Genomic DNA, 24,281 nt, shown 5'->3' with positions numbered 1-24,281 from the left:
AAAAGAGAGGAAGGGGGCGGCAGTCTGCTGTCACTGAAGCCGGCCCACTGAGCCATCGGCCCACCGGGAAACTCCCTGTAGTCCCAATGGCCAGTCCATCCCTGTGGATAGGCATCTATCTGTGGATTGTGTGGGCCAACTTGGAGCAGTTTTAATGCTTTTTATCATTTTTAAAATATAAATATAATATTCCTGGAATTAAAAAAAATATTTTAATACATTTACACTTGTTAAAAGCCTTTACTCGATCTATGTAGTTTCCCTAGCTTTGCTGATTATACCATTCATTTGTAAAGGAGAAATTGCTGATTAGGACCTGGGTATACAGTATGTGCCGTGTACTATACTTCATAAGGTAGTTTTCCCTATGAGCATGGCTTACGGGCATGGATAGAGTAATAGCCATTCTCATCAGCCAAGTCCAAGCTTCGCTTTTCAGTGAATGGAATGGCCTTTAGTTTCACAATTTCATAGCCAGCATCCCTATATGCCTTCTCAAGTTCTTCCTTAGTAATGGCCAGACAGAAGAATCTCTTTTTTCCAACATTGTAGTAGGAACAGTTAAGCACACTCTGAATTACTACGTGACCCCCTGGTTTAATGAGGGCTTTAAGATTCCTCAAAGCATTGGTGAAGGATTCCACATCTTTGCAGGCTGCTTCTAAACAGAGGCAACTAATAATACAATCAGCTTGTGGCATCTCCACCGGGTCATATGGGTTCTTCTTCAGAGCATCACATTTCAGAACCTTTGTCACCGTTTTCCTTAGTTTTTCTTCTTTCTTCTTACAGCTCTCAATGTCACTGAAAGAGGACAATATTTTTTTTTTATCAGAAAAGGTTTTATTGAACCCATTACGCATCTTCCAATGTACAAACATTACAGTGTCGAATAACTACATTTACAGATTTCAGTGGTCGTTGCACCTGCAGATAATCTAATGCCGCGTACACACGACCGTTTTTCGGGTTGAAAAAAATGAAGTTTTTCAGGCTCTAGAAAAAATGGCGTTTTTTTCAACCCGATCATTAAAACGACCTTTCCTAAACACGATCATGAAAAAAAAATGCTCTAGCAAAGCGCGGTGACGTACAACACGTACAACGGCACTATAAAGGGGAAGTTCCTTTTGGATGACGCCACCGTTTGGGCTGCTTTAGCTAATTTTGTGTTAGTAAAAGACAATTCACGCTTTTCTGTCTGATAGGCCTCGTACACAGTTTTCCTCGACAGAATCCATCAAGAAACTTGGTGGCAGAGCTTTTTTGCTGAGGAAAACGGTCGTGTGTATGTTTTTCATCGAGAAAACTGTCGTGTTCCTCGTCGGGCTGGTTTTCGACGAGAAACACGTTCATGTGTATGCTAAGAAACCCGCGCATGCTCAGAATAAAGTATGAGATGGGAGCGCACATTCGGTAAAAGTAGCGTTTGTAATGGAGATAACACATTTTTCACGCTGTAACATACTGAAAAGTGCAAATCGTCTCCTACCAAACTTTTACCTAACACGCAGTAACATGAGATTGGCAAAAGCAGCGCCAAGGGTTGTGCCAGTGAAATCGAACTTCCCCTGCCGTCATATGTGTTGTACGTCACCGCGTTTGAGAACGAGGAGATTTGGTCTTGACTGTGTGTACGCAAAGAAAGCTTGTCGAGTTTCTCGACAAGCCTAACAAGGAACTCGTCGAGGAAAACTATGTGTCTTTTCCGACGAGTTCCTCGGTCGTGTGTACGAGGCCATAGAGCGTGATGAATGTGCTTACTCCATTACGAACGGTAGTTTTACCAGAACGAGCGCTCCCGTCTCATAACTTGCTTCTGAGCATGTGCGGATTTTTCACGTCGTTAAAGCACACACGACCAGTTTTTTTACATCCCGAAAAACGACAACGTTAAAAACGTCGTTAAAAAATAGAGCATGTTCAGAACCAGAAAAATGCTCTGAAGCCCACACACAATCGTTTTTAATGACATAAAAAAAAAACGTAATTTTTTACAACCCGAGTGTACGCGGCATTAGAGTATTACATAGGTTCACATTTCTTCAATCCCTGCTCAGTTCTATTCTACACTTAATACCGAATAATGTCAACATATCAAAATCAGCCTGTGGGGCATTGCAAAAGTCTTGACATTACCAACTCTCTGGGACTCAGTCCAGGTGTGTCTAGCAATGGTGACCACAGCCGTTCAAATCTACCTAGGCTCCCTCTGTGTTGGTAAATGTACCGTTCTATAACAAGAGTACCGTATTTTCCGGCGTATAAGACGACCTTTTGCATGTAAAATAATGCCCCAAAAGTCGGGGGTCGTCTTATATGCCGGGTACCTGTGGTCAGACGGCGGCCATCCATGATTCAAAAGCCGTGCCTCCTCCTCCAGGCTGTCCCGTGTCCCCTCGGCCTCGGACGAGAGGACATCCTTGATAGGCAGAACACTGAACAGAGGCTCTGCTGGGAAAATGAGTGTTCCGCCTATCACGGAACAGCCGGAGGAGGCGCGGCTTTTGAATCATGGATGGCCAGCGTCTGACATACTGTGCATAGAGAAGGTAGGAAGATCATCGAGGCAGGGAATGGAATGGCACAGTGAGGCATGTTCCTAATGGCACAGTGAGGCATGTTCCTAATGGCACAGTGAGGCATGTAATGGCACAGTGAGGCATGTAATGACACAGCGAGATCAAAAAAAGCTTTTTATGTCAGCGGTTGTTCCTGTCAGCGGTTGTTCTGGCTACCCTTCAGCTTCCAGACAGACTAGTATGAAGGGGGTAGTCTTATACGACGAGTATATCCCAAAACCAACATTTTAGCTGGAAAATTAGGGGGACGTCTTATACGCCCAGTCGTTTTATACGCCCAGTCGTCTTATACGCCGGCAAATACGGTATTCCCCATATGTGTTATCCACAAGGTGACTGTGGGCGTTGAGATTGATTTCCACCTCATCAAAATTAGTTTCCTGGCCTGAAAAAAACCCAGAGAAAATGTGATCCTGACCATTTCCTCAGGTATCACCTCCTCCAAAACCCCTAATATACAGCAGATTGGGTCTAAGGGTACATTCGTTTGAAACACTTGATTGTTCCAAGGACCGCCCTTCAGTAACGATGACGCTTTTGGCATTGCCATAGGAGGTGGATAAGATCCCCAGTGTGTTGCCTGCACCTACCACACAATGGATCTACCAGTCTGCCCATCTTGTGAAGCTTTTTCGGGGTGTAGTGTACCCTAAGAATAATATATAATTGGGATACTTTTTGTGCCACATTAGGTGAGCCAGTAGATATAGATGGCAATGCTTACTCCCATTGATCCCCCGTGAGTTGCCCCAGGTCTCCTTCCCACAGGGATACTGCCTTAATGGGATGTGTAGTGTGGTAGTGGCCCTGTACAAAGTGCCTAGTGTAGCTCAGAAGAACCCACCCCAGGGTAGGGCTCTCATGTAATACTTTCTTGCCACCCATTGAGGAGGTAAACATGGGGAATGTGATGACCACCCTGTCACATAACCCACCACCTACCCTACAAGTGTCCCTTCCAGCCAGTGTCTGTTAGTGCCAGATTGGCCACCACATTATCACATTAATCACTGATCACTGTTATTACAAGTATAGTGTCTATACCTTTGTACATTTTTTACCAAAGACATGTAGCAGAGTCCATTTTGGCCTATTATTATGACGAAATTAGATTTTATTGGATATGTTTTATAACAGAAAGAAGAAAATTATTATTTTTTTCACAATTTTTGGTCTGTTTTTTTATATAATAAAAAACGAAAAAAGCCAGTGGTTATCAAATACTAGCAAAAGAAAGCTCTATTTGTGTGATATATATATATATATATATATATATATATATATATATATATATATATATACCGTATTTATCGGCGTATAACACGCACAGGCGTATAACACGCATCCTAACTTTAAGAGGGAAGTTTCAGGGAAAAAACTTCCCACAGCCCCCCTGCAGGCACAGTTTACCCTCTATTTTCAGGGTAAAAAAGTGAGTGTTATACACCAATAAATACAGTATATATATATATATATATATATATCTTGAATTTGGGTACAGCTTTGCATGACAGAGCAGGTAGCCCAGTGCTGAGTAGCAAAAGATGCCCTGGTCACGAAGGGGGTAAAACCTTCCCTAAGTCAAGTGGTTAAACCAGTCATAAACTCGGCTAAATGTTTTTATTTGAATGGGTCCCCAGGAGGTTTATGCCATATTGTGCTAGTACAGACATCCCAACCTGCAAAAGCGAATTTCAGGGAGGTGGCAAACTAATTTCAGGGAGGTGGGCATGGCTTAAATTGCGCTACATATTGGGTGTGGCTTAAAGGGGTGTGGTTTAATAGTCTGAGATGGCTTACATAGTGCAGAATGCAGTAATGTTAAATAGGAAATATACAGTGCGGAGTGTACGTCAGTGGGAAGTATGTGCAGGAGATGAGTGTAGAGTGTATGGTGGTGGGTAGTTTGTGCAGGAGAGGAGTGCAGAGTGTATGTAGGTGGGTATAATGTACAGGTGAGGAGTGTGGCTTGTACAGCAGTGGGTAGTATGTGCAGGATGGTAGGGCAGTGGACAGTGTCAGTATTATTTTTTTAGTATTTTTATTTTTACAATTTATTTATTTTTTATTATTTTATTTGATAATTTTTTTCGAAATGCTTTTCGTGGGCCAGTGGACGGTGTCAGATTTATTTTATTTTTATTATTTTTTTACAATTTATTTTTTTATAATTCTTTTAGGCCTCGTACACACGACAGAGAAACTCGACGTGCCAAGCCCGTCGAGTTCCTCGACGAGTTCCTTGTTGAACTTGTCGAGAAGCTCGGCAGGCTTGCTTTGCGTACACACGTAACATACCAAAATCTTGTCGTTCTCCGGCGCGATGACGCTCACGACGTATGACGCGACTATAAAGGGGAGGTTTGATTTTGTTGGCGCCACCCTTGGGGCTCCTTTTGCTGATTCCGTGTTTACGCGTGTTAGTAAAAGTTTGGTGAGTGACGATTCGTGCTTTTCAGTCTTTGTGCTTTCAGATTGATCTCTGCCGTTCAGTTTGTACTTGTGTGGGTCGTATCTAGGCAATCGAGACGTGCGGTCAGGTCGTATTGTTTTACATTGCGGTCCTGTCCCCGCGTTTTTCATTGTCAGGGTCGTTCTTCATAGGTCTTGCTGTTCTTCACTGCGGTCTGTTTAGTGCAATTCTGATTTGTCGTTCGTAACTAGCCTTGTAGCCATGTTGCAGGCACCTAGTCGTCGCCGACTTCGTGCTAAGCATCTTCTGTCTATAGGTCTGTTTGTTTATGACCTAGACAATGAGGAGTTCATGAACAGGAGGAGGACACGTTCATGGACCAAGAATTGGTTGCTCCGTAGGAACCAATTCTCTCACATGCCTTTGCTGCGGGAGCTTCAGGAAAATAATCCTGTTGATTACAGGAATTTCCTGAGGATGTCTGATCCCGTCTTTCAGCACCTGTTGGCTTTGGTGTCCCCCTATATTACCAGGCAGGACACCGTTATGCGGGAAGCCATCAGTGCTGAGCAGAGGCTAGTTGCCACCCTCCGTTATCTGGCAACTGGGAGAAGCCTTCAGGACTTAAAGTTCTCCACGGGCATCTCCCCCCAGGCTCTGGGCCTCATCATTCCTGACACCTGCTCTGCCATCATCCAGGTTCTGCAGGAGGAATATATGAGGGTAAGTTTTCTCCTTTAATCTCACATTTTATGTCTATAATGTATGCTAATGTCTTGTAGTTATCTCCTCCTTCCCTAATTACCATGTCTGGAATATGCTGTGAATGTCCCCTTTGCCCCCATGCATGATGTAAACTTTGATGCCCCTTTTTTGGCCTACATGCATATTTTCCATCACTTACCTCCCCAGCATGCTATCCTGGGCCCCAACCTACCTAGTCTAGTCACTTCCCAATGTATTGTGTTATATCCATTGTAATGTCCCCCCCCTCCCCTCCAAAATGTGTTGTAAAGTCTATGTTCACCAATATTTTTTTATTTTTTATTTTAATTTTAGGACTCCCAAACTCATCTAGCCCTCCCCTCCAAAATGTGTTGTAAAGTCTATGTTCACCAATATTTATTTTTTTTTTCTTTAAATTTTAGGACTCCCAAACTCATCTAGCCCTCCCCTCCAAAATGTGTTGTAAAGTCTATGTTCCCCAATATTTTTTTTTTTTTTATTTAAATTTTAGGACTCCCAAACTCATCTAGCCCTCCCCTCCAAAATGTGTTGTAAAGTCTATGTTCACCAATAATCAAAATTAATTTTTTTTAGTACTCCCAAACTCATCTAGCCCTCCCCCAAACTTGGGCATTGGCCCATCAGAGGGGGTGTTTAATGTGTTAATTGGCTAAATATATTTAGATATAATATGCTAGTTCCCAGAAATGTTATAATGCTTATAATGTCTTTGTATAATCTGCTTGCAAGGTTATGTGGCTAATTTTTTCTTTTTTTCTTCCCCAGCTTCCGTCCACACCACAGGAGTGGCAGTCTGTGGCTTTGGACTTCCAGACCCGATGGAACTTCCCCAACTGCGGGGGAGCCATCGACGGGAAGCACGTCCGCATCGTGCCTCCACCCCGTTCAGGATCCCAGTTCTTTAATTATAAGGGGTTCAACAGTATTGTGCTGATGGCGGTGGTGTCAGCACAGTATGAATTCCTTTTTGTGGATGTCGGGATGAATGGACGGGTATCGGATGGGGGAGCCTTCAGGCAGACGGAGTTCGCGCTTCGCCTTCAGGATGATGATCTGTCATTGCCACCGGATGACCAGAATGTAGAAGGCCTGCCATTTGTTTTCCTGGCTGATGAAGCGTTTGCCCTGGGACCCCATCTTATGAGGCCATTCCCTCAGCGCACCCTCACCCCAGAGAGGAGTGTCTTTAATTTCCGGCTGGGCCGAGCACGTAGAGTGGTTGAGAACGCTTTCGGCATCATGGCCAGCCGGTTCCGCCTTTTCCTCACCTCTCTCCACATGGCGGAATATAAGTGGAATACTATTATTTTTGCCTGCTGCATTCTCCACAATTTTTTGCGGAGACAATCTCCAAATTATATGGCCCTGGTTGGGCCCGAGGCACAACATTTGACCCCTGCAGAAACTTTGGCGGGCCTTGAAGCTGGCCACACAGGACTGCCCCCCCAGAGTGCCCGTGAAGTCCGGGACAAATACATGGACTATTTCATGGGTAGGGGGGCAATACCATCTCAATCAAATTTGCCATAATTGTAGCTTTCAAAAAAATAAATCATAATCTTTTTTCTAAACTTGTTATGTCTTGCTTGTGTTGTTTGGAGTTCTTTACTAAGTGTAACTAAGTGTATTTTCATTATCAACTAGCAAACATTTCCCAGGTGACCCCCAAACCAAACACATAGAAAATTTTACGTATTTTATGAAAAACACCACACACTTTTTTGAGGTTCAAAAGCTCTTTATTTTCTTAATTTATTTATTTTTATTTTTTCATAAATACCCTACAAAAATTTTTGGTATATTTTCTCATACAATATACAATAATTTTTGTATTTTTTTTGGTCATTTTTCTCATACAATATACAATCATTTTTGTATTTTTTTTGGTCATTTTTCTCATACAATATACAATCATTTTTGTATTTTTGTGGGTGATTTTTCTCATACAATATACAATCATTTTTGTAATTTTTTTTTTTTTTTTTTTATTAAATAAAGTCTAAAATATGGTTTTATTATTTTTTTTTTTTTTTTTTTTAAATAAAGTCTAAAATCTGGTTTTATTATTTTTTTTTTTTTTTTTTTATTAAATAAAGTCTAAAATCTGGTTTTATTATTTTTTTTTTTTTTTTTTATTAAATAAAGTCTAAAATCTGGTTTTATTATTTTTTTGTTTTTTTTTTTATTAAATAAAGTCTAAAATCTGGTTTTATTATTTTTTTTTTTTTTTTTTATTAAATAAAGTCTAAAATCTGGTTTTATTATTTTTTTTTTTTTTTTTATTAAATAAAGTCTAAAATCTGGTTTTATTATTTTTTTGTTTTTTTTTTTATTAAATAAACTTCAAAATCTGCTATTTAAATTTTTTTTTGGTATTTTTTTCAGATTCAGACTCTCCCCAAAACATCCAATAAATTTTTTAATTTAGTTTCCACCCTCCTTGCTCTTTCATTATTTTTTCTGTTGGCCAAATGTATCTCCTCCACCTCTTCTCTGCAGGCCCATATTTCCGAGATCAGCATCTGTTTTGTATGCCTGTCCAAGCCACCACCTGATCCTGAAATGTGGGACAAAACAATTTATTTAAATTAGGCAGGCCTACATCTACATTACCTGAAGCTGGGTTAGTTATATGTTACTTTACCTGATGTGGTGGCAGGCTGCGCATCATCACCATCCCTCGGGGGTGTGGCTTGCTGGACTTCTTGCTCCCGTGTTGAAGCTTCATGACGCCCTACGAGAATGAAGAAAATGGAAACAGGATTTTTAGAGCTTATAGGCCTGAAAGAGGAATATGATTCACTTTATAAAATTTCTGGGACTATTGATGTTTAGAAAAACCCCTCAGGGCAAAACACAGGATTGAAGGCATTCACAAAGATCCTGACAAATCTTGTAGCTTTGGTCTACTTTTAAACATGTAAGCCAACAAAGTATACACTGGATCACCTCAGCTCTGTGTGAAGCCCAAAATGGGTTATTAAAGGGGACAACAATTATGCAAATGAGTCCACATGTGTCACCGACTGCTGAGCAGACTCTCCTTTTACTGTATATTTAATTATTAAAAAAAGATTTGTGGTTTTAATAGCACATCTACATAATTTTCACGATTGATCTCACCACAATTTTCAAAAAATGTCATAATTTGTAGGATTTAAAACACAATATTTAGTCGTTCCGAATGGACGTCCAGTTTGACGACAAATTATTGTGCCTAAAAAAATATTACAGTACAACCTGAAATAAAAAACACATGGCGCGGAACAAATCTTACAAAATATATAACAAACTTACTTCTTCTAATCACTCTCCTGATCCTCTTCATTTGTTCCGGCTCACGTTTCTTAAGGTCACACCACCTTTTCCGGATCTGCTCCTTGGACCTTTTCACTCCAAATTTGCGATGGAGACTCCTCCTCACCTTCTCCATTATTGCGGCCTTGACCTTGTTCGGGTACTTATATGGCCCATGCCTCCCATCGTAGTCCTCTGCTTTGAGGATGAGGACCATCTCCACCATTTCCTCAAAGGTCATGTTGGAGGCCTTACAACTGATTCGCCGTGCTGCCATATTCTCCAACATGTGCTTCCAACAAAAAAAAGATGGAAAAGGGGCGTGGAAAATACGATACCATGAACGTCAGGGGCGGGGAGACGTGCGTAAAGTCCCACATGCGCGTGTATAAAGGGCTACCACGTGAGTAAAAGGGGCGTTCACAGTTTGTGGAAGACGGCGGAGATAACGATCGGGTCAAAGACCGGTATGTAACTACATTTTACATGTTTTTCTTGATTGAATGATTTTGTGGCCTACATCTTAGGTTCAGAAATTACAACATAGCCAGTTTGAAATTTGAAGGTAATGGTCCGCTATAGTGCCGTCGTACGTAAACAACGCTTTGATTATGCATTTTGATCCAACTACTGTTGTGTGGGCAATCTCGGTTCTCATCAGGATGTCTTCTAAAAACAAGTCGGTTTAAACATGATGCAAATGGTCGCTTTTATGTCTTGACCAAACTATATCGGAGTGCTTTTATCTAACTAACGTTTCATACACAAATGAGGATGAGATCTGGCTTATTAGTTCGACACAACTGGTCATCTGTTTCCTAGGAACTGACCCAACATGATCTGCTGCCAATTCCACCTTGTCGTTTTTGCGACGGAAGATAAGGGGCGGGGGGGAAACATCAATTTTTTTTAAGCATGGGCGGATGTCGTGTGCGGAGTGTATATAAGGCTCGAACACATGTAGCGTCCATACGACCGGGTTGCGTAAGAAAGACGTTTGAACGACAAGCGTGTAGGTATGCTTCGAACTTGGGACAGCAGTGGCATATTCAGGAAAGACAGACATTTAAAGGAGCACTAAGCCAAAATTGTTTGGGGCAGAAATAACTAACTTTACATTATATCAGTCTTGATTTCATGTCCTCATTGTCCCTTTTTGCTTTTAAGCAGCTGTAATCATTTGCATAAATCATCACTTCCTGGTTCTGCTCCCTCTCAAATTTATCAGGGGAGCTTGTCACTGTGGTCTAAGCTGTGTGTCTAAAAATCAACCAAAACAATGCTACTAATTTTTGAAATTAAAATATGCCCTGCTTTTCTTTTTTTTGGGTTCTGTGTGTCTCTTTACTTCACAGAAACAATAACTAAATTTAAAACCAAAAGTGAAACTAGAGGCACATTATATGTATGCACTTGTATGTCTCTAGACACTGTAAACAGTAATTTCCTCCAAAAATATAGTTATCCATTAGTGACCCTTTAAGGGCTAGCTTGTGAGAAAGAGTAATTGACTTTCTAGATTGTGTAGTGACATTATTTTTTTATCCTTGGTTTTGGACAGGAAAAGATGAATCTCTTTAACCGACCCGACTTCTTGGAGATCTTCATTGATAGGTGGCAAGAACTTCCTGTTCTGTGGGCCACCAAAGACCCCATCTCTCGAAATAGAGAATTGCGCAAAACTGCACTGGAGAGCCTGCTCCCACTTGTGCGGAGACAGGTGGGGTTTGATGTGACAACTGACCAGTTGGAGGTCAAAATTGGGACCTTGAGAGGCACCTACAGGAAGGCACGCAACAAGGTCTTGGCTTCGATGAGGTCTGGAGCTGGAGCAGGGCGGGTATTTAAACCCAAGTTGTGGTACTACAGCAAACTGAGCTTCCTGGATGAACACCTGGAGGTTAGGGAGTCACTTTCTAGCCTTCGCCCCAGAAGCCACAGAAGCTCCAGCCTTCCCTCCAGCCAACCTGCTGCTCCCTCTGCAGAAGAACCCTCTCAGCAGCCTTCCATCCTGGATGAAGATCCAGATTTGCCCAGCTGGAGCCAGGTATATAGTACTTTCAATGTGCAAATATGTGGTGTTCAAATGTTGTTAAAGAGATGTAAATTAAGATATTAAAGGTAAATAAAAATTAGATCTAAAAGTGTTATTCCTAAAATTTGTCAGTATTGGCCATGAATTTTTGTGGTGTGATTGACCATAAAACATGGGTCAGAATGATTGGCTTAGCTAAGTCGTGACCAAAAAAAATGCAACAGTCAGGAGCTTAAATAAATAAACCAAAAATGTTAAAAAATAGTAAAACTTTACTTTTTTTCCATACACAGGACGAGACCAGGCAGCAGGAGGATCAGGAAAATGCCAGGCAGGAGGAGGACAGGGTGAGTGGCTTGGAGGAGGCTGCAGGCCCAAGTATCTTGGACGTGTTGGCAGGCCCAAGTATCAGTAACGTGGTGGCAGGCCCAAGTGGAGCGGATGAGGTGGCAGGCCCAAGTGGGTTGCACGAGGTTGCTGGGCCAAGCACGAGATGCCAGGTGTCTCCTCTTCGTCTGCGTCCGAGAAGGCAGGTGAGGGATACAAGGGTGCGTGACGCCTCACTAGCCCTCATTCGGGATGCCCATGCAACCCTGCAACAGCCTCCCACTGCTCAGGAGGGATTTGTCACAGTTGTTTTGGCCAAAATGTCAGAAATGACATTAGACCAACGCCTCCTCTTTGAGGGCCTCCTCATCACCCTGGCAAATCAGGGGGTGAGGGGTCTTCTCACAGAGGACACTGTGATTTGCCGCCATCCCCATCCTCACACACCACATAACTCCCAAGCTCCCCCACCTTCTTCTTCTTCTCATGCTCCTTCTCAAGCTCCCCCACCTTCTTCTTCTTCTTCTTTTTCTCATGCTCCTTCTCAAGCTCCCCCACCTTCTTCTTCTTCTTCTCCTGCTCCTTCTCAAGCTCCCCCACCTTCTTCTTCCTCTTCTTCTCCTGCTCCTTCTGAACATTCTTCTTCCTCTTCTTCTCCTGCTCCATCTGAACATTCTTCTTCCTCTTCTTCTCCTGCTCCATCTGAACATTCTGCTTCCTCTTCTTCTTCTACTACTCCTCCTCCTTCTACTGCTCCTCCTCCTTCTACTGCTCCTCCTCCTTCTACTGCTCCTCCTCCTTCTACTCCTCCTCCTTCTACTCCTCCTCCTTCTACTGCTCCTCCTCCTTCTACTCCTCCTCCTTCTACTCCTCCTCCTTCTACTGCTCCTCCTCCTTCTACTCCTCCTCCTTCTACTGCTCCTCCTCCTTCTACTCCTCCTTCTACTGCTCCTCCTCCTTCTACTCCTCCTCCTTCTACTGCTCCTCCTCCTTCTACTGCTCCTCCTCCTCCTCCACCTCCTCCTCCACCACCGTCGGCTACTCATCCTCCACCACCTTCGTCTACTCCTCCTCCTGGCATGAGTACTACCCCTGTGGCACCACCTCCAGCCAGGCATAAGAGGAAGGCTGCTGAGAAGGCTGCAGAGAAGGTGAAAGAGCAGGCTGCAGGGAAGCCACCAAGGAAGGCCTTGAAGAAATCAAGAAAGTGACTCCCTTACTTCCATGTGGTGTACCAGAGTTCAGGCTGCTGTAGTACCACAACCTGGTGACATCTGCCTGCCCTGCTCCAGTTTCTGACCTCGGGGAGTCCAAGACCTTGATGCGTGACTTCCTGAATGAACCTCTCAAGTCCCCATTTTGGCCTCCAACTGATCACCAGTCACATCAGGCCACACCTGGCTGTGCACAAATGGCAGCAAGCTCTCCAGTGCTGACTTTTGCATATCAAATTTTTTTTTATTACCAAAATAAATGGTACATTTTTTTTTTACAGTTCATACTTGTCCTTGTATTTTTTTACATTTCAATTTTGCAAGTGAGAAGGCAGGTTCTTATTTTGTAAAAATTGGATATAAGGTGTAATTTGAAAGGGACACATGAGATAAGACAAAGCAATAAGGTTTCTATGGGGGGAACTTGACATTACAAAAAATAAAAGGATTAGCATTTTTTAAAAATTAAAAAATAAGGTGATTAAAAGCAGGATTTAAAACACACGACCAAAATAAGGTGACAATAAAAAAAAAAAAAAATATTGAGTCCAGTAAGAAAAAGGTTCCACCTAATTTTAAGGAACTCTGTGTGAATATCGTAAAAAAAAAATTATTAGATTGCTGTTTTGTGCCCTTAGGAAAAATTGTGTAAAGCGCTGCAAATAAACGATTAAATAATGTTGGAAGCGACACGAATGTGCTATCTCCAATCCAAACGCTAGTTTTACCTATGTTGGTCTCCAGTGTCTAAGTTTTTGACAAGTTTCTTAGCATACACACGACCGAGTTTCTCGTTTAAAAAACAGCCCGATGAAGAACTCGTCGAGCCAAAATCCACTGCCATCGAGAAAATAGAGAACCTGCTCTCTATTTGCTCGACGAGTTCCTCGGCGGCTCCATCGGGCCAAAAATGTACACACGACCGAGTTTCTCGACAGAATCCGGCTCTTCACCGAGATTCTCGACGAATTCTGCCGAGAAACTCTGTCGTGTGTATGAGGCCTCACAATTTTATTTTTATACGTTTTTTTTTTTTTTACAATGATTAGGGGTGGGGGGTAGTGGACAGTGTCAGTAAAGCAGTGGACAGTGTTAGTAGTTTCTTATTTTTAGGTATTTTTTTTTTACAATTTAGTTTGTTTTTAATTTTTTTCACAATGCTTTTTGGGGCAAGGGGGTTGAGACAGGGGACAGTGTTGGTAGAGCACGGTGGAGTGGTGTCAGTGATTTTTTTTTTTTACAATAATTTTTTTTAATATTTATTGCATTTTTTTTTTATCTGTTGGGGGCTTTGGTGAGATTTCAAGGGTCTAAACATACACCTGACATCTCAACGTTGAGACAGAGAAAGGGACTGAGGACACAGATTCCTCAGTCCCTTTCTCAGCACTGAAGATGAATGGAGAGGAGGCAGAGTCTCTTCTCCATTCATAAACTGAGCAGATTAAACACAGGTTCGGCCCTGCAGCAGAGAGACTGCACGGCACTCGCTGGTGTGTGGGAGCCAAAGCCAAAATGTGTGAGGCTCCCGTATCACGCGGGGGACTTGGGATGTCTGGCTAGTATGCACCGCATATTAGCACATTATGGCAAAGCAGCCCATCAGCGCTATGCTGTCACTGCTTCAGCTGGGCCCAGGCACTTCTACCTTTGCACAGTTTCCCTTTTCACATTCCCTCTCTCTGGCCGCTTTAAAAGCCGGGCCACAATGACATCACTCCAGCACATGCACTCAGGATTCACATCACCACAGCTCAGAGTGGGTGCCGTAAATGTGGTCTGAGCAGTGCATACACGGCTCACATGACACTACCACTGACAGGCTAGGAGGGTCATTTATGACAGAAGAGCACAAGGTCTCTTTTCTGGTACAATCTTTTTTATTAAAATGTTCTTCTTTTTTGTCGAGAAATAAGAACAACTGCAATAATCACACGCAGGGGGTATAAACAATAAGCATGACATGGCACAACTGAATAGTGCACATTACAAGCATATTCGATAGTGGGAATTGTCAAACATCAACAGCCCTCTGGCCTAGACCAAGGGGCTAACATAGGGTAACTGAGCATTATTGCTCAGAAGGTAAGGTGTGAAGTAAGAGGAGGGGGGTGACACACAGCAGAGGAGGGGGGGTGACACACAGCAGAGGAGGGGGGGGTGACACACAGCAGAGGAGGGGGGGTGACACACAGCAGAGGAGGGGGGGTGACACACAGCAGAGGAGGGGGGGTGATACACAGCAGAGGAGGGGGGGTGACACACAGCAGAGGAGGGGGGGTGACACACAGCAGAGGAGGGGGGGTGACACACAGCAGAGGAGGGGGGATGACACAAAGCAGAGGAGGGGGGTGACACACAGCAGAGGAGGGGGGGTGACACACAGCAGAGGAGGGGGGGTGACACACAGCAGAGGAGGGGGGGTGACACACAGCAGAGGAAGGGGGGTGACACACAGCAGAGGAGGGGGGGTGACACACAGCAGAGGAGGGGGGTGACACACAGCAGAGGAGGGGGGGTGACACACAGCAGAGGAGGGGGGGGGTGACACACAGCAGAGGAGGGGGGGAGTGACACACAGCAGAGGAGGGGGGGTGACACACAGCAGAGGAGGGGGGGTGACACACAGCAGAGGAGGGGGGTGACACACAGCAGAGGAAGGGGGGTGACACACAGCAGAGGAGGGGGGGGTGACACACAGCAAAGGAGGGGGGGGTGACACACAGCAGAGGAGGGGGGGTGACACAAAGCAGAGGAGGGGGGTGACACACAGCAGGGGGGGTGACACACAGCAGAGGAGGGGGGGTGACACACAGCAGAGGAGGGGGGGTGACACACAGCCGAGATGGGGGGGTTACACACAGCAGAGGAGGGGGGTGACACACAACAGAGATGGGGGGGTGACACACAGCAGAGGAGGGGGGTGACACACAGCAGAGGAGGGGGGGTGACACACGCAGCCATCCTCATGGGGCCTATGGCCGCAAGACAAATTAGTCTTCATAAAGCGGCCACACTGCTGCAGGTATGATAGGGATGGCGCAGACACTAGGGACACTAGGGACACCTATACCTGTCAGTTAGGTAGTTGGACTCTCCTGCGATTATTTGCTTGTGTCAGTTGTACATATTAACCCCTTAACGCCCACCGCACGACTATTTACGTCCGCAAAATGGCACGGACAGGCAGAAGGGCGTATATATACGTCCTTGCCTTCTAGCGGGTGGGGGGTTTGATTGGGACCCCCCCCGCTGCGTGCGGTGGGCGGATTCCCGCGGGGAGCGATCCGGGACGACGGCGCGGCTATTCGTTTATAGCCGCTCCGTCGCGATCGCTCCCCGGAGCTGAAGAACGGGGAGAGCCTTGTGTAAACGAAATTGTAAACGAATTGTCACGAAAAAAATCGCTGATCGCCGCCAATAGTAGTAAAAAAAAAAAATTCATAAAAATGCAAAAAAACTATCCCCTATTTTGTAAACGCTATAAATTTTGCGCAAACCAATCGATAAACACTTATTGCGATTTTTTTTACCAAAAATAGGTAGCAGAATACGTATCGGCCTAAACTGAGGAAAAAAAATGTTTAGATATGTTTTTGGGGGATATTTATTATAGCAAAAAGTAAAAAATATTGCATTTTTTTCAAAATTGTCACTCTATTTTTGTTTATAGCGCAAAAAATAAAAACCGCAGAGGTGATCAAATACCACCAAAAGAAAGCTCTATTTGTGGGGGAAAAAGGACGCCAATTTTGTTTGGGAGCCATGTCGCACGACCGCGCAATTGTCTGTTAAAACGACACAGTGCCGAATTGTAAAAACGCCTTTGGGCATTTAGCAGCATATTGGTCCGGGGCTTAAGTGGTTAAGGAATCTTAATTTTTTTTCTGTTGATTGCTGATGAGAAAAATAAACAGATGGCTTTATATGTTCCTGGCCCTAATCCTTCCTTTGCTCACTGACTGGACCACATACCTTCATCTCTGTGCTACATGTTTTCTGCTGCACCACTGGCATGTTATATCCTCTTAGTCCTCCATAAATTTAGCAGAAATTTGTGCTAAAAGTAGAACTATAGGCAACACTTGTTTTTTTCCATTTTGGATAGAGTAAGGGATGGTTATAGCCCCTGTTAATTTTTTATTTTTGCTATTCGTTCATTTCCCTTAAATTCCTGCCCCATAGCCAAACAGGAAGTGAAAGGAAATCTCTGCAGATTAAGGGAGTCCCCTCCCCCCCCCCAAGGCCCTCAGAACTAGTGTCCCCCACTGGAAAATTTCAGGGCAGGTCATAAACAGGAAGGGGTGTGACCTTGACAGGAAGGGGTGGGCCATTTAAATTAGGGGTTGCACGAGTTTAGTCAGGCCTAGGGCAGGACAAAACCTAAATACACCCCTGGATTATAGTCTAGGGCGAATAGGACTCTTAAGGCTGCTTGTTGTGATATTTACTCTAATTAATAAATACATTCTCTGGAAGAACAGGGTTGCTGCAGAAATGACTCACATTATAGTAATATTTCATTAATATTCATCATCCAACTACTACATCACTACAATGTAGGAAGAGGGATAGAACTTACACAGATACAATATCCTAGGCAAACCTACCACACACTTGTAACTTACCTATTACCTTCCAGTTCACACACCATCTTGACAATTGGAGTCCAGTCAAACGCATCAGGATCATTCCTCAGCCACTTCTCTACCTCTGCTCGGTTATTCTCTACAAAGTCAGAACTGATGATGTTGTTGAAAACTTCACAAGCAGAGAGAAGATGATAAATTGCGGGTCCAGCTCCAAAATCAATTAGTAGGTCTCCTTTAACACCACCTTAGGGGACAAAAAACAATGGATTTTTCCTTTATAAGTGACAAGACAAAATCTCTTTAATTCTGATAAGAATTTGTAAAATAGATAAAATACTTGTATGTGCGTGGTGGTCAGTTATAGGTAGATTCACGTAGGGGCGCCTAAAGTTAAGGTCGGCGTAGCCTTGCGTGTTTACACTACGCCGCCTTAAGTAAGAGAGGGAAGTACATGATTCAGAAAGCACTTACCTCCTTACTTAGGGCGGGCGTAGTGTAAACACGGCGGACGTAAGGGCGCCTAATTCAAATGGGTTGGGGGGGCGTGTTTAATGCTAATGAGGCTTGACCTCACGTTTTTTGATGTTTTTTCTTACTGCGAATGCGCCAGGCGCCTACATTTTCCAGGGCGCATTGCGGCTAAGTACGCCGTACGGGCCTATTGATTTTGACGCGGACGTAAACTACGTAAATCCCGATTCGCGGACGACTTACGCAAACAACGTTAAAATTTCGAATTTCGCAGCGGGAACGGCGGCCATACTTAACATTGGCTATTCCATTAGAGCATAGCTCTAACTTTAGGCGGCCTATCCCTTACGGAAACGACGTAATTCGACGGCGTAGGCCTGGCGTACGTTCGTGAATCGGCATATCCCCTCATTTACATAATCTACGCCGGCCACAATAGAAGCGCCACCTAGCGGTCAGCCAAAACATTGCAATCTAAGATAGGACGGCGCAATACACTTAAACATAGGTCGGCTTAGATTCAGAGTTAGGTCGGCTTATCTGTAGATAAGCCGGCCTAACTCTTTGTGAATCTACCTATTAGACTCGGTTCACACTGGGGCGGCACGACTTTGGGGGCGACTCGGCAAGGCGACCTGAAGACAACTTCAGAGGCGACTTGCAAAATGACTTCTGTATAGTCGCCCGAGTCGCCCCCAAAGTTGTACGAGAACCTTTTTCTAAGTCGGAGCGACTTGCGTCGCTCCTATTAGAACGGTTCTATTGAATAGAATGGGACGCGACTTGTCAGGCGGCTGAGTCGCTCTTAGGGCTTGTGTAGTAAACAGGGAATCTTAAAGTATATGTAAACCCTTACATTATAAAACAAACAAAAAACAAAATGGTTGTGTATAGTTAAAAAAACACGTTATAAATATAATTTTTTTTATATAAATGTTTGCATAGTCTCTGGGGTGGATTCAGTAAACAATTGCATCTGCGTAACCATAGTTACGCAGCGCAATTGCTTAGTTGCGCCGGCGTAACGACTTTTCTGTATTCAGAAAGCTCGTTACGCCGACTGCAGCCTAAGATATGACTGGCATAAGGCTCTTATGCCGTCGTATCGTAGGCTGCATTCTTATGATGGCCGCTAGGTGGCGTTCCAGTAGTGGCCAGCGTAGAGTATGCAAATTGCATACTCACGCCGATTCACAAACGTACGCGCGCCCTGTGTATGCATTTTACGTCGTTTACGTTCGTCAGGTTCCGCGTATGGCTGCTCCTGCTATTAGCAGGGGCAGCCAATGCTAAGTATACCCGTCGTTCCCGCGTCGCGATGTTTGAAAATTACGTTGTTTGCGTAAGTGAATCGTGAATGGCGCTGGACGCCATTTACGTTCACGTTGAAACAAATGACGTCCTTGCGACGTCATTTGCCGCAATGCACGTCGGGAAAGTTTCCCGACGGAGCATGCACACTACATTCGGCGTGGGAACGCGCCTAATTTAAATGATCCATGCCCCCTACGGGATCATTTAAATTACGCGCCCTTACGCCGGGCAGTTTTAGGGAGCGCCCACACAAATTACGGAGCTACTGCTTCATGAATGAAGCGTAGCGCAGGTAATTTACGGAGGCGCAGCGTTAAAACGGTATGCTGCGCCTCCGTAAGGGGGCGCAAGTCGTACCTGAATCCACCCCTCGGTATTCAGCTGCATAAGGGGCTTGGAGAGGTGAGGGTGGAAAAACAGTAATAAAATGATCTTCCCAGTGAATGGCTCTGAAGGGAAGCGTGACAGCACATGTCTGATCATTGGAGAATAGGCAGACTGTTCTCCCAGCACAGCCAGAAAACTGACAACCCTGGAATAGATGTGCTCTAATGCCAAGCATGGTCAGCTTGAAATAAGAAAGCAGGAGGACTGGCAGGAACGCGCGCTGTGATCACTGAGTCACTGAGACTCGGATGATCACGGATCTGAGTAAGGGGCTGGTGCCGGCCCCTTACCACGTGATCAGCTGTCAGCCAATGACAGCTGATCACGTGATGTAAACAAAAGTCGGTAATCGTTTTTTTTTCTGCACACACTGACAGCGTGAGGAGAAAAAAAGCCAATCACCGGCTTGTGTGAAAGAGGAGGGAGGCACATCTGCCTCGTGTGCCAGCAGTAACCCCTGCCAGTACCCCCTGCTAGTGGCACCTGCAAGTGCCCACATTGCCCACCAGTGCCACCTATCAATGCCCACAAGTGCCACCTATCAATGTCTCCTTAGTGCCACCTAGCAGTGCCCATTACTGCCACCCATCAGTGCCCATTACTGGCAACCATCAGTGCCCATCACTTGCATGAAATTGCGACAGTTGGGAAAGCACCTAAATACCACATGTGATCTAGTTCTGTGAATGGAGCCCAAAATCCTGTTGGAGGGGGCTATGTTTTATACCCCCCCCCCCCCCCCATAAGTGGGAAACAAATGTAAAGATTGGTATAATATACAGATAATATACACATAGATTAATGCTTGCAGGGATAATTATATCTCAAAAATACAAATCATTTATTCAATTAAAAAAAAACGTAAAAAACAAAAACAACATGTATACATCAATCATGCTTCTGAGCTTTGACTTTGGCTTTTTTATATCGCATTCCCTGCGGCAGTAAAGCTCATAAATAAGACATTTGTTTACCTGAAGTGAAAGCTTCGTGAAAATTCTGCAAAGCAAAATCAACCCATTCTCTGGCATATGTTTCTTCTTTGGGGTCATAGTATGCTTTGCAATAATCTAAAGAGCCAAACTCATCAATGTAGGTTTGAGGTGATGTGTATGGGGTCGCCATGCTGATCTTCACTCCAGAATAGTCAAGGTAGCTTGTGGCTATCAAGTGCAGCTGGACTGTTACTAAACGGCAAATAAAATGCACTTTGATCAGTATGAAAGGTTAGATCAGGACAACCATCCTTGGGGGGGGGGGGGGGGGGGTCAGGTAGTGTCAAATCGTGTGAAGAGAACCTTGGGAGGTAGCCAGGAATATTGAGCAATTTTGTCAGAGATTTCTACCATGTTCTTATGTACAGTCGTCGTTCATGTGAGCCAGTCTGCCCTGATATCTGTAAGCGCAATGTGTATTTTATCCACTTGCCTACTGTGCACATACACCCCCTTCCTGCCCAGATGAGATTTTAGCTTCCGGCACTGCGTCGCTTTAACTGACAATTGCGCGGTCGTGCGACGCGGCTCCCAAACAAAATTGACGTCCTTTTTTTCCCACAAATAGAGCTTTCTTTTGGTGGTATTTTATCGTTTTTTATTTTTTGGGCTATAAACAAAAAAAAAGCGTAAATTTTGAAAAAAAAACACAATGGGCCAAATCCTCAAAGATCCTGCCTAACTTATCTTTTCCCATTTAAGTTACACTGCCTTAAGTGCCTGATCCACAAAGCACTTACCTAGAAATTTCAGGCCGTGTAACTTAAATTCTCCCGGCGCAAGGCGGTCCTCTTCTCCAGGGGGCGATTACAATTTAAATGAGGCGCGCTCCCGCGCCGGACGTACTGCGCATGCCCGTGACGTCATTTTTCCCGACGTGCATCGCGTGTTTTTACGATACGCCGAGTTTTGAGGATCGCGCCGGGTTAAAAAATTGCGACGGGTTAAAAAAAAGATACGGCAAAAAAAAAAAAATCAAATTTAAAAAAAAATCGCGGCAAAAGAAAAAAAGATAGGCACAGGGATACGCAGGCTGAACAGCAGTTCCACCTGCGTATCTCTTTTGAGGATTTGGCCCAATATTTTTAACTTTTTGCTATAATAAATATCCCATTTTTTAAAAAAATATATATTTTTTCTCAGTTTAGGCCGATACGTATTCTTCTACATATTTTTGGTAAAAAAAAAAAAAATCGCAATAACCTGGTTTGCGCAAAAGTTATATTGCCTACAAAATAGGGGACATAATGATTTTTTTTTTTTTTTACTAGCAATGGCGGCGATCTGCGTTTTTTTCCGGGACTGCGACATTATAGCGGACACATCGGACACTTTTGACCCATTTTTGGGACCATTCACATTTATACAGTGAACAGTGCTATAAATATGCATTGATTACTGTATAAATGTGAGTGGCAGGGAAGGGGTTAACCACTAGGGGGCGGGGAAGGGGTTAAATGTGTATCCTGGGTGTGTTCTAACTGTGGGGGGAGGGGGGTGACTGGGGGAGGTGACCGATCTGTGTCCCTATGTACAAGGGACACAGATCGGTATCCTCTCTCCCTCATAGGACGTGGAGCTCTGTGTTTACACACAGAGCTCCACGTCCCTGCACAGTTACTGGACAATCGCGGGTGCCCGGTGGCCATCGAGGCCGCCGGGCACGCGCACTGTGTTCCCAGTGACGCGACGGGGCGTCATATGACGTCCTGTCGGAACAATAGAGCATTCCGCCCGCCGTCATTTGACGGCGGGCGGATGTTAAGTGGTTAAATAAAGCCTTTTTACAAAATGGTATCACCCTATGTGAGGTTTGTCTCCTTCCTGTGTTACTATTATATCCGATGAATCCGGAGGGTCTGTCAGGGTGAGCGTTGCAGCTGGACAAGCATACAGAATCAGTTTACACAGCAGCTATTTATATTCCAAGTGCCGTGTGCCAACCTTGTTTAACTGGTTCCCGACCGGCTCGCGCAGATATACTGCGGCAGAATGGCTCTCCTGTATATATACGGGTTAGCCCAGGAGAGCCACCACTGACTATAGTAGATGACAGATCGTGTTTTCTACTTTGTATAAAGACACAATCTGTCTTGTCTCCTCAGACAGCATGGGGGTTTGTGTGTTAACACACACAAACCCCAGTGCTCCTGCTCGTGCCCACGATCACGCGTGCCCGTTGGCGATCGCGCCTGCATGGCAGGGAACCCGATGCATGTGGCCGGGAGGCGCGATCGCCACCGGGCACGCGCGATCGTGTGCACGGGGGTTTGTGTGTGTTAACACACAAACCCCCGAGCTGTCTGAGGAGACAAGACAGATCGTGTCTTTATACAAAGTAGAAAACGCAATCTGTCATCTACTATAGTCAGTTAGCACACAAAATAGGGAACACAGTCAACCCCTTGATCGCACCCTAGTGTTAATCCCTTCCCTGCCAGTGACATTTACAATGGGCTAGATTCAGCAAAGAATCACGCCGGCGTATCCATAAATACGCCGCGTAAATTCAAAGCTGCGCCGGCGTATCTACTTTCTGTATTTAGAAAGCTCGATACGCCGACATTAGCCTAAGATACGACTGGCATAAGTCTCTTACGCCGTCGTATCTTAGGGTGCATTCTCACGCTGGCCGCTAGGTGGCGCTCCCGTTGTTTTCGGCGGAGAGTATGCAAATTACCTAGATACGCCGATTCACAAACGTACGTGCGCCCGGCGTTCGTTTTTTATGTCGTTTGCGTAAGGCTTTTTCGGCGTTAGGTTGTGCCTGCTTCTATGAGGCGCACTCAATGTTAAGTATGGACGTGGTTCCCGCTTCGATTTTTGAATTTTTTACGTTGTTTGCAGAAGTCGTTCGCGAATAGGGCTGAACGTAATTTACGTTCAAGTTGAAACCAATGACGTCCTTGCGACGTCATTTGGAGCAATGCACACTGGAATATGTACACGGACGACGCATGCGCCGTTCGTACAAAACGTCAATCAAGTCAGGTCAACACACATTAACATAAAACACGGCCCCCCCCTTACACATTTGAATTACGTGCGCTTACGCCGGCCCCATTTACGATACGCCGCCGCAACTTACGGAGCAAGTGCTTTGTGAATACTGCACTTGCTCCTGTAAGTTGCGGCAGCGTAGCGTAAATACGATACGCTGCGCCGCCGTTAGATTGGGCGCCCCTACCTGAATCTAGCCCATAGTAATCAGTGCATATTTATAGCACTGATCGCTCTGTAAATGTCTATGGTCCCAAAAATGTGTCAAAAGTGACCGACCTGTCCGTCGCAATACCGCAACAAATCACAGATCATTGCCATTACTAGTTTTAAAAAAAAAAAAAGTCTTATAAATGCCATAAATCTTTCCCATAGTTTGTAGACGCTAAAACTTTTGTGCAAACCAAAGCTTATGGCGATTTTTGTTTTTTTTTACCAAAAATATGTAGAAGAATACATATCGGCCTAAACTGAGGAATTTTTTTTTTTTTTTTAATTTACGCTCTTTTTTTGTTTATAGCGCAAAAAATAAAAAACGGAGAGGTGATCAAATACCACCAAAAGAAAGCTCTATTTGTGGGAGAAAAAGAACATTAATTTTGTTTGGGTACAGCGTCGCACAACCGCGCAATTGTCAGTTAAAATGACGCAGTGCCGTATCGCAAAAAATGGCATGGTCATTGGGCAGCCGAATCCTCTGGGGCTGAAGCGGTTTAAAACAGTATTAAACACGAAAACCAAAATGTAATATATTGTAGCTTACTAGATGTGGCTGCATTTGTTTTGTTTTTTTTTTCTTTGTTTTTTTAAGGCTTTTTTTCCTTCTGTTTTCTACGCTCTGGTTGAAGGAGCAGCAGAGACACCTTTGGACAGCAGCATTGCCAGTCAGGGGGGAGAGGAGTACTAA

At 44.3% G+C, this 24,281-nt stretch overlaps 1 protein-coding gene across 1 annotated transcript in view; it reads right to left on the bottom strand.

Moving 5' to 3' along the window:
* Positions 1-210: 210 nt before the first annotated feature.
* LOC120915856 (indolethylamine N-methyltransferase-like) overlaps positions 211-24,281 on the bottom strand; it is a 39,184-nt gene continuing 15,113 nt past the window's right edge. Inside the window, exons 3-5 of the mRNA XM_040326665.1 lie at positions 20,354-20,587; positions 17,244-17,451; positions 211-804 (exon numbers count right to left, since the gene is read on the bottom strand). Coding sequence (XP_040182599.1) covers positions 366-804; positions 17,244-17,451; positions 20,354-20,587 — 881 coding nt within the window. The 3' untranslated portion in view covers positions 211-365. The remainder of the gene's footprint in view (positions 805-17,243; positions 17,452-20,353; positions 20,588-24,281) is intronic.

The sequence above is a fragment of the Rana temporaria genome, chromosome 10 (genome assembly GCF_905171775.1).
Source record: "Rana temporaria chromosome 10, aRanTem1.1, whole genome shotgun sequence".
NCBI classification, from domain to species: domain Eukaryota; kingdom Metazoa; phylum Chordata; class Amphibia; order Anura; family Ranidae; genus Rana; species Rana temporaria.
This window is presented reverse-complemented; position numbering and strand designations above follow the sequence as displayed.